Source organism: Sinocyclocheilus anshuiensis, unplaced genomic scaffold (genome assembly GCF_001515605.1).
Source record: "Sinocyclocheilus anshuiensis isolate Anshui unplaced genomic scaffold, SAMN03320099.WGS_v1.1 scaffold425, whole genome shotgun sequence".
NCBI classification, from domain to species: Eukaryota; Metazoa; Chordata; class Actinopteri; order Cypriniformes; family Cyprinidae; genus Sinocyclocheilus; species Sinocyclocheilus anshuiensis.
The window spans coordinates 938633-954429 of record NW_015537947.1 but is presented as its reverse complement, the minus strand read 5'-3'; the positions used below and the strand labels follow the sequence as shown (position 1 = coordinate 954429).

The following is a 15797-nucleotide window of genomic DNA, read 5'->3' as shown; positions in this document are numbered from 1 at the left end:
TGTGGGTTACATACATAATATGGAGTTATGCATAGAAATGATTAGTTGCTCATAAGTCCTTTTAGCGTCATTTAGGTGCATATATACATGGAAAGGTAGTTTCTGTAGCATTCTGTGGACGTAAGGATACGTTCTGTGAAGACCAGAGAGGTTAAAATGTCTGTAAGGAATCTCAGTCTGTTCTTTGTCTCAGAGGTGGGGGGAAAAGTAAATCCGAAGAGCTCGTGATCGTGATTACTATCACTGGTTTACATCTGCATCTCTTTGACCATTAATCTTGTTTACTTGCCCCAAAATTGACAATCTCCTAGGAATTGTCAATAAGTGTTCTTTTGTTTAAATGCTGTGAGCTACTCAAAGCTGCTAGTTGGTTCAGGCTTGTGGCACAAGGATCTGATTTACGAACATCCTGTGTCTTGGGTCTCTTTGGAATTTGGCTCCTCATGTTTCAACCATGTTTTGACCAAATCTTAGATTGTCTGATTCGGTCTGATACCCTACAAATATATTTCACAGCAGTGAGCCGGGGCACAAAACATCTATGTTGTTGTGAGTTGTTATTCTGTCTGAAATCAATCAGTTTGATACAGAGCTTCAATCTAATAATAACTTTTGCATGTGGCTTGTGATACGTTTGTGTTTGGATGCACGTAATCCCGACTAAGAGGCATTTTGCATGAGTGGAAACGGGTGCTTTCGTCTCTTGTTCAGTGCACTAGTTAGTGGGAGAGATCTTATCTGAGCTTCCCTTCAGACGTTTACATTTTCTTGTTTGAATTGCAGAACAAAGATATTAAGAAAGTCTTTGCTTGGGGAAATTATTATTCATTTTATATTATCAGACAGATTTTTATTCCATCAGTAAAGTATAGGCTTATGTATACATTTAAATAAAAAATGTAATTACATTACATTATAATTGCTATAAAACAGTTCTGTCAAAACAGAATGGACCACACATCTCCGAGCGACAGAGAGTAGCAGTGATTCAGTGAATCAGCTGTTTTCGAATAATTTGTTTGAGCGAATGATTCAATGACTCACTAGCCACTTGTTGTGTTCATGAATGAATCAGTATAGACCTATTTGAATTTGATAATTGATTCTGTCAAAAAGACAACTACTGGAGTTTTACTAAATTAACTATATCTTGAGGCTATGTATTACTGCTAATTTCTTTTTTTTTTATTTTTTAAATGCAACCTTGATTTGTTCACGCAAGGAATTCTTTTTGTCATTGTTTTTGCCATAATTTTTTCTCCACAAATTAATTCTCCTGAAGTGCTGCTTATTTACAAGAACAGGACTTTATACATCTAGCAAGGCAGCATTTTATTGATGGGTTTTGGCACACTTGTCTCAGTGTTTGCAGACTGAGCTGGATTCGTTTCGTATACTTAATTTGAAGGCTGCGAGCTAACTGTCAGATTACTTGGACACTTCACACTGTCTGTACATTAGTGTGGAAAGCTCTGTTTGGGGAGACACCTGCAGCGCTAGCTCATCAATTAGATTTAGCAGGGGACTTACAGACGGTCTATTATGTATTGATCTAGAGCAGAAACAAATCTTAAAAAAATGCATTGAAATAAATTAGTAAAATTACTAAAACTAACACACATATATATATATATATATATATATATATATATATATATATATATGAAAATATTACTTGGCTACCCCAAACTGTTGGTAGTGTATGACAGTTTCCAGAAAATGTTGTTAGATAGTTGTATAAATAGTTATAAATAGTTGTCACTGAGTTATAAATAGTTGTTAGACGAGTCACTGAATGAATCAATTAAGAAATAGCTGTGGTAAACAGATTTTTAAAACAAAAATCAATTAATCAAATATACTGGGATGAATCAAAATCTGATCCGACTACAGTTAATTTTTACATTATGTTGGTGAATGAACGGGTGAACAAACTGTCAAAGTAATTCATGTTTCTGAACTAATCAGTGAATAATAGAACGACTCATTCATAATGTATGGCCACCAATTGGTGTAATGATGTAACCCACAGAAAGAATCACTGAACGAATCAGTAAACGATTCTTTTGATAAACAGAAGAGAGATTCAGTGGCTCAGATGCCTCTGATGCTCAGTACTACAGTACGCAGCCATACACACACACACAAACAGTGGGCAACTGGCACGGTTATGCTTCTCTCTGTCATGTCCGTGAGCCGTGAGCAGGGTCACAACAGAGTGTGACATCTCGGGCATCTGTTCTTCTAGCTGGACACTGCAGGGTTCACTGACCTGCTGCACCAACACACACACACAATCTACAGCCACTTGTTTTCATAGACTTCTTTTGACACACACACACACACACATGCATGCACGCACACACACACACACACACACACACACAAACTTCTTGCCAGCTCAGAATGAGTTTCCCAAGTAAATATTACAATGAAATATCTGCATATAGATAGATATGGTCTGACTGTGATTAGAATGTTTGGACATACTGTAACAGTGTGTTTAAGTGAGTGTATCTTCAAGCCGTGTCTTGCTGTATATTGTTGAATAATGTTTTTCTTCCATTGCATATCGAGAGATTGTCTTCTTTACAAACTTGGAACAGCACTGCTGCAGACCCCAAACAACGAGTTAGAAAACATATGGGTGGTGTCAGCATTAATGAATGGTAATTTCTGAAGGCCTTTATCATGCAACAGCAAAGCATCTGCTACTCTTATCAGTTCCGGACTGCTTTATAGGAGCTTTTTTATAGGAGTTTGGGATTGGTAAGATTTATTTATTTATTTTAAATAAGTCATTTCTGCTCACCAAGACTGCATTTATTTAAACAAAATACAATAAATTAATAATATCAAAAAGTAGTATTGAAAAATATTATTACAAAAATACCTTTTCTATGTAAAAATATAAGATTTCTGTGAATGCAAAGCTGAATTTTCAACTTTTGAACAGTATACTTTTATATGAATTAGCTGAAGAACAAATATCTCCATATTTTTCAGCCATTTGACAATATTCCGTATAAATGTATCCTTTGTTCTCTAAATTTCTTTTTAGTCAGAGGAACCATCACATCAACACTGATTATTCCATTTTTGAGTTAAACATAAACAAATCATTCAATCAGAGTTTTAAATTGATTCATGGAAATGAATCGAACCAATTGTCAAGACAAGGTAAAATAAAAAGTCCATTAAAATCATCACATTCAGTGTTGCTCAATTTTATATCACCTGCAAAATCACTGTAAACATATTGTAAAAATTCCATATATATCTCCCAGAGTCAGTATTTCTGTGGTAACTGACCAGATGACTGACCAAGCACTTGAGCACCTGCCTCTTTACCCCTTGATGCTCAAAGTGCCCTTTTGTTTTTTTTTTGTAATTAAAGGCCCTTTTGTGAAGGCGTGCACAATCAAACTATTAGAAAAATTAATGAATTATTATTTAGCCGTAAATAAAATGACCCACATGATGACCTTTCACCTGACGACCTCATCTGGGACATTCCCTCATGCTCAGACACCTTTAGTAATTAAGTGCACTACCAGGATACCTTCAGTACTGTCCGTGGCTGCCGGTAAGTGGAGTTCTCAGCGGAGCCGTGTTATTGTTTACTTATTATTATTATTATTTTACAAGAATGAAGTGAATGAGCATGCACAACTGTTGTTTATATTGCTGTGTGTAGCCTGGCCTGTACAATTAATGTTACTTCTAGCAGTATAGGGGTCTGGTCTTTTTTATGTTGTTTGACTAAAAACTATTCATACTTTGAACTATTATTATTATTACAGTATTTATTTAAAAAACATGGAGCGCCTTAAAAAAATAATTATCACAACACTTGTAAAACAGGCTTATACTGATGTTCTCATCCTCTGAATTATATTTATCAATCTAACAGGATTAGAATAGAATTATATTTTAAATATTGACAATGAATTTTTTTTTCTACTACAGCAACAGTACTGTTTACAACAACAAAAACACTATAGCCTGCATCTCTGGAAATAAATTTTAAAATGTCAATGTCAATATAAAATGAATGATATACCTGACCTGACATCAAAGCGCAGAGTGAAGGAGATATGGCCCTATAGATTTCAGGAAAAAGTATGAAATGTCCCTTTGTGTGTGTGTGTGTGTGTGTGTGTGTGTGTGTGTACCTGGTATTTATCACGTTATGGGGACCAAATGTCCCCACAAGGATAGTAATACTAGTAAGTTTTGACCTTGTGGGGACATTTTTGAGGTCCCCATGAGGAAACAAGCTTATAAATCATACAGAATGAGTTTTTTTGAGAAAGTAAAAATGCACAAAGTTTCCTGTGAGGGGTAGGTTTAGGGGTAGGGTTGGTGTAGGGCAATAGCACAAACAGTTTGTACAGTATAAAAACCATTACGCCTATGGAATGTCCCCATAAAACATGGAAACACAACAAGTGTGTGTGTGTGTGTGTGTGTGTGTGTGTGTGTGTGTGTGTTCTGCAGTGCAAAGATGCCTTACAAAGAAAATATTCTTTAACTTTTAAACTTAAAATGGTCTTTTCTGTTCTGTTTCTTTTTCAAAACTGCATCATGACATTTGTTGCTGTATCAATACAGAAGCATCCATATCGATGCGCGTATAAGCAATGAATGCATCACAATATGTTGCTGCATTGATATTCTTTTTCAAAACTGCATCATGACATTTGTTGCTGTATCAATACAGAAGCATCCATATCGATGCGCGTATAAGCAATGAATGCATCACAATATGTTGCTGCATTGATATTTTGAGCACAGCCCTATTTAAAGCCTTGTTCCATGTGCCCCTTTCATACTTTGAGCACCTGCCCCTCAAAAGGTCTCTGCACGGCCCTGTAACTGACAGCATGCCTCTAATCTTTTCAACAGAGCTTAACTTGCATGTAACATGGTATATTCCTTCAAGGACATGTTACGCATCTAGGGAAATCCACTAAAAACTGAGCTGTTCCCAGAATCCAGGTGATGCTGCACTGCAGAGCTGTACCACCGTCACCCAGATGGCAACACATTCATATTTCATCTCTAACTGTTTGAACCGATCACCGGATCACCGATGTCCCAGACACGCTCACGATGCCATTACAAAATAACATGGACCTGCTCTGTAGTGTGTGTGTGATAGAGGAGACTGTGCTCTTTCATGCTGGTTGAGCTCAGTGCAGAGTTGGCACTACAAAGAACTGGCAGTTATCAGCAAGAGAGATCTGCACTGCAGAGACAAACATAAGAGGGAAGAAAGCTACCATAGACTATGTATGCATTCAAAAAGAGATAGAAATGGGCAAAGTGAAATGGGCATTTGTGTGCAATTTAGTTATAAGACAGTTATGAGGCATATGTGACTTTAAAATGACTTTTAAATTTGAATAATTACTTAATCGTTTTGAGTTTAGCGGTGCACATGGTCACATTATTATGCTAGAATAGGGAATCGTTAGGGATAATCCTGTGCATGTGTTCTACAATAGGCTCATATTCTGTGGCAGTCATACAGCCGTACCAAACAATCATCAGACCTAATGACTTCCACAAGACAGCTGCAGTGTTGCTTTAGTATCAATATACAATTATAGTTTTTGTTAATATTTATCATAATTTTTTTCCCATTTTCATTTCAGTTAAAGTTTCATTTTTTGTGTTTTTGTAATTATTATTATTATAATTATGTCTATATTGTTTTTATGGAAGCTTGTTTCTGCCACGGGATTAAAAAAATGTGAAAAGTAACTGCAACTTTTTATCTTACATTTCAAACTTTTTTTCTCACAATTCTGACTCTTTGAGACAAACTCAGAACTGCAAGATATAATCACAGAATTGCAAGAAATAAACCTGAGGTGTTAACACGCAGTTCTGAGAAGAAAAAGTCTGAACTGAGATATAAACTCGCAATAGCAAGAAAAGGTCAGAATTGTAAGAAAAAAAGTTGCAATTACCTTTTTTATTTCTTTTTATTGTTTTATTTTGTGGCAGAAACAAACAAACAAAAAAAATACAGAATTGCGAGATGTAACCTCAGAATTTCTAGAAAGTCAGAATTCTGAGTTTATATCTAATTCTAACTTTTTTTATTCGAAGTTTGTCTCTCAGAATTGCAAGATATAAACGGAGAATTGCGAGAAATAAACTTGGTGTTAACTCGCAGTTCTGAGAAGAAAAATCTGAACTGTGAGATATAAACTCTCGCAATTGCAAGAAAAAAAGTTACAATTGGGAGATAAAAAGTCACAGTTACCTTTTTTATTTTGTGAAGGAAGCAAAGAAAAACAGAACTTGCGAGATGTAAACTCAGAATTCAGAGGGACCCAGCAGAGCACCGGCCCCCGGATCAAACGATGTTAAAGAAATAACATCATCCTCCAGCAGCTTACTGTCACAGCCGGATCCACAGCCGACGAGCGCGAGAGGGAAAACCCCTTTTTTAACTCATCAGCCGGATCCGCCTGCGATCCCCATGAGCATGGGCTGTCGCCGGCCAACGTGTTGTTGGTGTTTTTTCAATGTATGCTTCAGACACGGGTCACGACGAGGCGCTCCCTAAGGAACGCAGTTCGACCCCTAGAGGACACAGTTCGAAGTTCCCTTGAAAGGGAATCACAGAAAAAAAGTCAGAATTGCAAGATGTAAACTGAATGAATTGAATTCTAAATTTATATCTTACAATTCAAACTTTTTTTCTAGCAATTCTGAGAGATATAAACTAAAATCGCAAGATATAAATGCAGAACTTGCAGAACGAGAAAAAAGTCTGAATTGTGAGATAAAAAAGGCAATTTTTATTATTCTGTGGCTAACAGGGCTTCCATACTTTTTATAATTTTTTATTTCCTTTTTAGTTACTTTAGTACATCAACTTAAACTGAGAAATAATTCCATGGCAACTAGTGGAAATAAAATAAGTACGTTTTTTTTTTTTATGTTAATGTTTATTTTTAAGTTGAAGTTATTTTTTATGGTTTAAGTTTTACACTCTTAAAAATAAAGGTTTCAAAAGTGAGTTTTCGCAGTGATGCCATAGAAGAACTATGTTTGGCTCGCTGAGAAACATCTTTTTATTGTGAAGTACATTTAAATATTCTAAAAAAAAAAAAAAACATTTTCCACTTCCACTAAAAAAAAAAAAAAAAACTTTTGAGCAATGGAAAAGTTCCATTGATGTTAAAAGTTCTTTATGGAACCATATAATGATGCCAATATAAATTAAACCAGTTATTAAGAGTGTAGTTTTAGTTAACTAATCCTGGCTGCAGATACCATCATGGATCATCCAGAATTTTTAAGACTCGCTATTATAGGCTGAAGGCATATTTTGGCTAATGCAGGAAATAGAGTGAATGATAACTCATTAAATCTTAATATTTTTCCATTGCTTATGGGTTCAGATTGTGAGCTCATTACACCAGCACCTACCAAATGGCATTCCCTGACACTCACTGTCACAGTTTTTGCTGAGTCTGGATTCTGATTGAAATCTGTCACGTCTTTGAGGCTGAAATTTCATGGCATTTTGAGACTTTTGAGGCTCTGACTGCTGCCCTCATTGCCGATGCACTTTGTCTGAGCTCCTCTTGACACGTCGATTCATTTTGAAACGCTTTTTGTGAGAAACACTCACTGGCCTGATTTAGCATCAAGCCTCTGGCACAGGCAGATTTTAATCTTCCCTGTCAAAAACAAGAACTGGTACTTGAAGCTATGATTCCTTCAGAATAGCCTCTTCAGAATTATTCACGCAGAGAGAAACAAATGCTGATGCTAGTTTTCAAATTGGGGACCCTATCGAGTCACATTCCAATAGGAATTATTACGTTTTCAAACTTCTTGATACCAAGGACCTCTAAAATTGGTGATTCTTATGAAAGACCAGCATTTATCCTGTTAACTGTCACTGGTCAACCAGTGGACCCATTTGTTATTACATGTTTATAACAGTAATATCTAAACCTAAAGTAATCGTGACAAACTATGTATCATTTGAAAGCTTAAAGACTCTAGTTTTCATATTTGTTGGCTGTTTTTTAATGTTTTACAGAGCAACTGTAATTTATTCATTTGGCACGAGTACTCATCGGAGTCCGTGAGCGCGTTCTGACCTTTATTTTGAAATAGCGATGCACATATAAAAATGGTAAAAAATGGTTACATTTTCATACCAATAGTTAAAAAATAACATCAATTACATTTTTTTTTGTTTTTTTGTTTTTAAAAATGTTTTGAATATAAATTCTGTGTTTGTGAGGCAGTGCGAACTAACACAAGTCCAGGATGTCATTTATGTGATTGTTGTGTCTTGTGTTCCATTGGATGATCTCATTCTGATGGTAAAAAATGTAAATGGCCATTCATTTAACTTAGTCTTTTAGAAATTACATCAGAAGGTTTCTGTAAGAACCGTTTAATCATTTTAAATTGCAATGACGGTCAAAGACTTAGTCATTAGCAGTAAGTGACATTCTGATTCAGACTCCATCAGTCCCGCTGAAGACGTCCTTCTGAAGTCAAGAACCTTCTCTTACTGTTAATTACACATTAATTAATCGAGTATCCTTGCAGAAACTTCATTGATGATAATATGATAAAATAGTCACATTATAGCATCTCCTTGTGGCAGCCGAACCATCTGCTTATTTTCTCCACATGCAGCATTGTTTTGAATGCACTGAGTTAATCAGTGTAGATCTGGTTTTGGTTGAAAAGGCTGCTCTTGGCTAAAAAGTGCTTAGCTTGGTCTTCTTTGGTGTAGGAGTTGGTTGGTCCTGCTTGCCAGGGTTTGATGGTCTAGCTAGTCTGGACCAATGTCTGGAACACTGGTCAGCAACATAAGAAAAAGACTTAAGGTTTATGGGGTCAGAATCTGAAGGTGAGATTGAGATGAATTTCACCTGAACTGAATTTGGATGCCCTAAACCAGTGGTTATCAGACTTTGGTGTAAAACAACATTGGGCATTTATTACTATGTACTGTATTTAAATTGTCCATTCCCATTTTGAAGTCTTTTAACAACAACAACAACAATAGCAATTATTATTATTCTAATTAATTAATTATAATTATAATAATATTATTAATAATAATAATAATAATTCATCATATTTTACATTGGGTATTTATTTATTTATTTTCTGTTTTCTAACACAGTGCAAATTTCTTTACAATTTCTGCTGAGCTCGTGTATTGAGTACTGTATTTGTGATCATGTGTCTTCAGAGATTTCATACTGATGATCAGTTTCCATGGTTACTACACACGTTCACTGCTTTCAGATAATTACCCACATGTTAAATACGCAGTGGTAGTGGCAGTTCATTATGAGGGGACAGGGAAGCGGTGCGTAGGTTTGAAAACATATACAGTGCTGGCAAAGTGCAGTGACAGCTAGCTTTTGTATTCAAGGGCAGCTTCACACAACCTTGAACAGTTTGCATTTCATGGGCCATTTATAGAGGTTTGAGATTGAGTCCCTTGAATAGTCTGACATGGAAAATACTATAAAAATACAAATGATTGCTTATTATATGGCATTAGACTAAAATGTAAGGTTGAATTGAGCAAAGAAGAACTATCTTTGGGAGTAAAACATACTGTTCATTTACTGTGGTGTATGATATGACAACAGCCTCCACAGCGAGTGTGTGTGTAAATACAGATTAGTGTACACTATAGTGTCAGATTACACATACAACCTCAAGTGGGTGGTGTTATTTGACTGTGGGTTATTTGATTCCTTCTGTATGGAAACTGTAACTTCTGTCAACAGAAACAGATCTATCGGTGATCATGTTGTTAGTGTTGAGCTTTGGATGTTGAAGGCTTCTCTTCTCTAGGGGTGCAGGTACAAGAAGGCTAAGAGTTTGCTTGGGTGGACTGATGAACTATGAAAGCACAATCAGGGATCTCTGCAGAAACAGAAAATCTTACATAACACCAGCAAATTATTGAGTTGGTTCAAAGAGTCTCTTAGAGTTTGGGATATGGATCCTAATACAGCTTCTGTACTTTGGGAGAAAGCATTATGATCACCTAAAATACTTTATAAAAGAAAGTAGGATCACCTAAAATGCTAGTTTATGCTATAATACAGTGTTGCTTCATTATATAATTCTTGTGTTTTAGCAGGTGCTGTCGTCTTACAGTCTTCACTCAGGATCTGTCTGTGTGAAATGTCTCTGGGCTGTTGAGGGTGTCAAGAGAAAATCATCTTTCACTTTGAATCACTTGCTAGGATACAGGCTAGTTTGTGATATTATTAGGTCTGCGCATGAATATATGATTATCAAGCTATCACTGTCTTTCATTTGAAATGGTACCATGTGTCTGAAAAAGTCTAGAAAATCAGAATTATCTACTGTTAAGAGACCAATAGATTAATATTAGATAGTATGTAATATATGCAATGAAAATGGATGTTAGGAAAGATTTCTATTTCAAATAAATGCTGTTCTTTTAAGCTTTCTAAAAAAAGTATCACAATTTCCACAAAAATATTAAGCAGCACTGTGTTCAACTTTAATAATAGTTAGAAATGGTTCTTGAGCAGCAAATCAGCATATTAGAATGATTTCTGAATCATTTGAAGACTGTAGTAATGTTGCTGAAAAATTTAGCTTTGCATTACAGGAATAAATTACATTTTAAAAATATATGAAGCGTTTACTTTATTGTGAATAGCCTTGTAAATGAAAGAATCATCTATCATTACTTTAAGTATGTTATTGTGCTTCATAGAGTACTTGTCAGACTCTGTTCCATGTTTTGTGTGTGTCCTGCTCCCCATGTGCCTTCCCATGCCCTTATTTGGTTCCTTGGTGGTAATAAAGTCCTGTTAAACGTATTCTCCAGCGTCTCCTCGTTCCTCGTGTGTGTGCAGCGTGACAGTACTCAGATGCTTCAATGCTAAGGATGCACTTTTTTCTCTTTATGGATAAACAGATTGAATCCTCCACCAGGCGCAGGCAGGGTAATTACTCCACTCGTTTATTCTGCGTGTGAATAGATGAAGGGCTATTAAGAGCCATTAAGAGCATTTATGAATGGATGGTGGGCTTGAGATGTGCTTATTTGATCTGAACAATAGCACTGCAGTTCTTGAGAGACTCCAGACAGATTCCATTCAGAGTTTCTGTATTATAAAATAATATTGTTTTTTCAAGTATTACCCCTTGGCACTTTAAAAGAGTTTCTTTGTTAAATGAGTAAACCGTGCTATTGATTTCCTATTGGATGTTTCAGGAAACGCTGGTGAGAAAGGGATGTTTCACTTCTTTGGTGAGAGGCATTGTTTGGAAGTCAATGGATTAGACATCTATCATGTCATTTGAGGGAATTTTCAAATGGCTGAAAAACTCATGTAATACTCATCACTATTTCAATTTCATCACTGAAAACTTTCACTGCACAGATTAGTAATAGTGCAGTCATATAGTGCTGTTTTACTGCAGTTCATATATCTAAGGGGAGAATTTTTACAGCGTCAAGTGATTTGATTGTCTGTTCACTGTTTGCTCAAAACCATAATAAAAAAAAGCTAATAAAACAGCTCATAAATCAGTAACTGATGTCATTTTGTTTGCTTGTAGGGGAGGACCAGCCGAGGGAGAACATCGTGGGCAACGCAGATGGACAGGCGATGGTGGGTGGAGCAGGGGTGGAGTCAGGGGCAGGGAGGCAGCGATTACACTGCTGTGTTCGAGTGACAGCCATCCAAGTGCGAAAAGCAATATGGGGCGTGGTCATGGTGATGTGTGTGTGCTCATCATGGGCAGGCTCCACCCAGCTGGCCAAGCTGACCTTCAAGCAGTACGACGCACCGTTCACTCTCACATGGTTCACAACCACGTGGAACTGCCTCTTCTTCCCTCTGTATTACATCGGCCACCTGTGCAAGAGTCCTGAGAGACAGACACCAAAACAGAGGTTTAGGTAAGAATCTGGTGAGATCCGTGAGATTGTGTTTATCCAGCAATGCACTCTGGGATTGCCTTCTTGGTGAAGAATATACAGCTTATTAGGTTCTGGAGCAGAGCGAAATATTAAAAAGTAGTACAACTGAAATATCCAACCGTTTTGTGTGAGTATCACAGACATCTGGAGAATCTGTTTAGTGAAATTCCTTTCTATTGAGGGGGACACCGAGGAAATTCCATGCCGTAAAGCATGAACAGTTTGTCCTTTCCGGGTTTCTCCTTTTATCTTCTATGTGCTGAATACTAAGCAGGCTCATTGCTTATTTAAACTGAGTCGTTAAAGGAAAATACCCCTCCGCTCTGTCTAGGAAGACCAAAGTAAAGAGTGTTGGGAATTAAAGCAATATACTGTTGATTCAAATGCTTCTTTTTATTTAATCATTTAGCAAATGCTTTTGTGTAAAATGTATAAAAGCCCAAGCAATTTATCACACAGGAGAAAACAATATTAGCAGCACTGCAATACAGGATTTGAAGAGAAAAAACCAGCTGTGGAGTACAAAGGCTGCAAAAATGGAGAAAAAAAGAGAGCGAGAGATTTTTGGTTAAAATGAGGTGACTTTATTTATAGTTATGCATTAATTAAATTATGAACTTTAGCCAACTCCATTTATCGAAAGTCTAATGTTATTAAAAATAGTAGAAGCGGATGTTTTTTTTGTCATGTAGTCGCAGAGACCCATTTAACATTTTAGAGAATATCACTGAAAAGGCAGAAAAGGTCCTGCTGCTGTAACCATAAACATGCTCTTTTTCTTTCTATAGGTATCAGCCAATATGCTGACTTTAAAAAGTGATGTCAACCAACCATGACGTGTTGTGCATTGTACAAAGTCTTTGAATTGAAGTAAATGGACCTCTGAATGCATATTCAAGTACAATGTGATTTAAAATAGGACATTTTACTTGATCAGCATTCTTTTGTTGGTTTCAGAATAACAATACTATTAAACAAGCCATAAATATATCCATAACTAAAATCAGAGAGATGACAAATGAATAAAGTTGCTGAATGTAATGGAGACAAGTAGTGAGTGATTTATTTTTGATTTGATTTGATTTATTTGCCAAGTCTTTTCAAGTAAAAGACAATAAGAAAAAAGAAGGAAGAAAAGAAACTGCAAAAAAATAAGACAATCATCCCATACAATTAAGGGGGAAAAAATAATTTCCACACAAGAAAGTCAAATTTTTTAAACTTCTCACATTTTTTATACCATCAGAGACTCTGGTAATTTATTCCAAGCAAATGTATATTTTAAAAGTATGTAAAAGTATATGAAAATGTATTATATGTATAAAACGTATATGAAAGGAAGGGTATTTTTACTGAATTCCCAATTAAAAAACAATGTCCAAAATGAAAGGAATAACAATCCTGAGGAAATAAGCAACTCCTGAAAATGGGCAAAATTAAGCATTTAAACAAAATATCATTCATACTCCTGATGAACAATAATTCTAGCCAAAGTACCAAAGACATGCTTTGACTGAAACACGAATCATATACAGTATATAGACCTGAGTCTGACTCATACCAAAAACACAATGAAGATACAAATTAAATAACCTCATTCAGTAATGAAACTTAAACCAGGACAAAATGCCAAATAATACTCATAATGTTCACTTAAAAACACAAATGTAACCATAATTAAACTAATAGGGAAACTACTGAAAATAGATGTGAACAGGTGAATGCAAACAAGACCGTTTCCTAAATAAATGGTTTAATTTCCTGTAGAAACAGCATATAGATGGAAGCTATGCTTCATTTCTCTGTTTGCCTGATTTCACCTGGAAGTGCTGCAGTTACTCTTGTGACTCCAGGACACTGAAGATTGCAAAATGTCTTTGAACTGATCTGTTCAGACAGTCATATATTTGTCAAGCACAGAAACCAACAGGTGGAAAAATGCTATCTGACACCGCAAGCATTTTGAGATTTGAGAAATGGTTTATTTTCACTTATTGATGGCTTAAAAGCTAACAGACATGGGATCTTCAAGATACTATACTATATGTCACATAAGAACACAATTCAGGCAATTGAAAAGAAAGCTTGAGTAATTTCTCAGTTGTATTTAAAGTCCATTATCCCACATGGAGGTGAACTGAGGACAGCTCTGAGCATAATGGCCAGAGATGGATGGTAGAAACAAGTGCTGTGTGTATTTTGTCTTCAGATCACATCAAACTTACTAACACTGAACATTTTCACTGAGGGAATATAGCTTTAAAAATTGTTTTCAAATGGACTAATTGTCCTGTTGGGTGTTTTGTGTGACAGACAAAGGTTTTGAAAGTGTGATAAAAGTAAATATGTACTCATTTTGAGCCTGACATCCAAATATCCCCAAAAAAATTAGATTTGTTTTCTTTCTTTTCTTTAAATACACTACCATTCTAAAATGTCTTATGCTCACAAAGCCTGCAAATAAATTATACAAAATGCTATAAAAATATTAATATTGTGAAATATGATCACGTTTAAATTCTTTTGCAGTTTTTCAGTGTCATATGTTCCTTTAGAAATCATTCTAATACTGATGTTGTGCTCAAGAAACATTTCTTATTACTATTGAAAACAGTTGTGCTGCTTAATATTTTTGTGAAAATGTATTTAGCCCTCTCACCACTGTTATGGCTCAAATTTATAAATACCTCTAGGGGAAATTCCGAATTAAGTATAACCTGGTGAAAGCCACATCCAAAATTTGGCTTGTAAAATAAATTACCAACCAAGTAAGCAGTAATCATTAGTTACAAAACCCCAGATCTCAGATTAGAAAAGCGTTTTAGAGCATGTGACTACAAATCCCAATGTAAATCCACAAACATGGCTCTGCAAATTAACTTTTTTTTTTCAGGAAAACCACAAGAATTGAACTGAATTTATCAAACTCAAACTTTTCTGCCTCGTTTCTTTTGAAATAATTCAAGCAAATCAGCAATTCAAATCATCACAAGTCAAATCACCACAATTGCAACCCAAACACTAACGTTATAATTCAAATAAATGCCTAATCCCCCCACATATAGTGAAACCATATTGAGTACTCACAGATCCAGTGATGGGGAAATTCCAAAGACACGATGCAACAATGAAGAAAAACAGCAAATCCCATCGTCATTAGCACAGTCCATGAACCATCCCACAAAACGATTAATTGGATTACTGGTCCAGGTGAATCCTCCGTCCCGGGATGCAGATAGGCCCGATCAACAGCATAGCAAAGCAACCTGGGTCTCTCAGCGTCATCTTCTCACGCTGCATGCACGTGCTCACTTTAAGTTCACACTACTCTCAAATTTAAGTTCCATTTACGAGCTCAGTCTTTTCGTTAATCAGTTCCTTTTCATAACAATATTTATATGTTCACAAGCAGAAATCTCCTCTTTTTATGGTTGTTTTGCCCCCACCACCCAAAGCGCTGCTTACTTTTTCTGTAAGACCCCGCCCCTTGAACTCTAGGGGTCACACTAAAAACATCTAATTGGTTCACAGAAACTTTTTTTTAAAGAAACAAAAGACATTTTATGTTTGTTCACTTCAATATCAAAACCTTTGTAACTATTTTATTTTACAAAAGGAAATTAAAGGGTTAGTTCACCCAAAAATAAAAAAATTAGTCCATAAATTACTCACCCTCAAGGCATCCTAGGTGTATATGACTTTCTTCTTTCAGACAATCCAGTCGGTGTTATTTTAAAAATTGTCTTTGATCTTTCAAGCTGTTTCATGGCACTCAGCGGGTGTTGCAGTGCTTCAGTCCAAAAGAAGTGAAATA

At 35.8% G+C, this 15797-nt stretch overlaps 1 protein-coding gene across 2 annotated transcripts in view; it reads left to right on the top strand.

The window, feature by feature from the left end:
• The window catches only part of LOC107664233 (putative thiamine transporter SLC35F3), a 55086-nt gene that overhangs the window by 33569 nt on the left and 5720 nt on the right, over window positions 1-15797 (top strand). For both annotated transcript variants that reach the window (XM_016454749.1, XM_016454758.1), the window contains one exon: window positions 11620-11962. In XM_016454749.1, the coding sequence (XP_016310235.1) occupies window positions 11620-11962 (343 nt within the window). The remainder of the gene's footprint in view (window positions 1-11619; window positions 11963-15797) is intronic.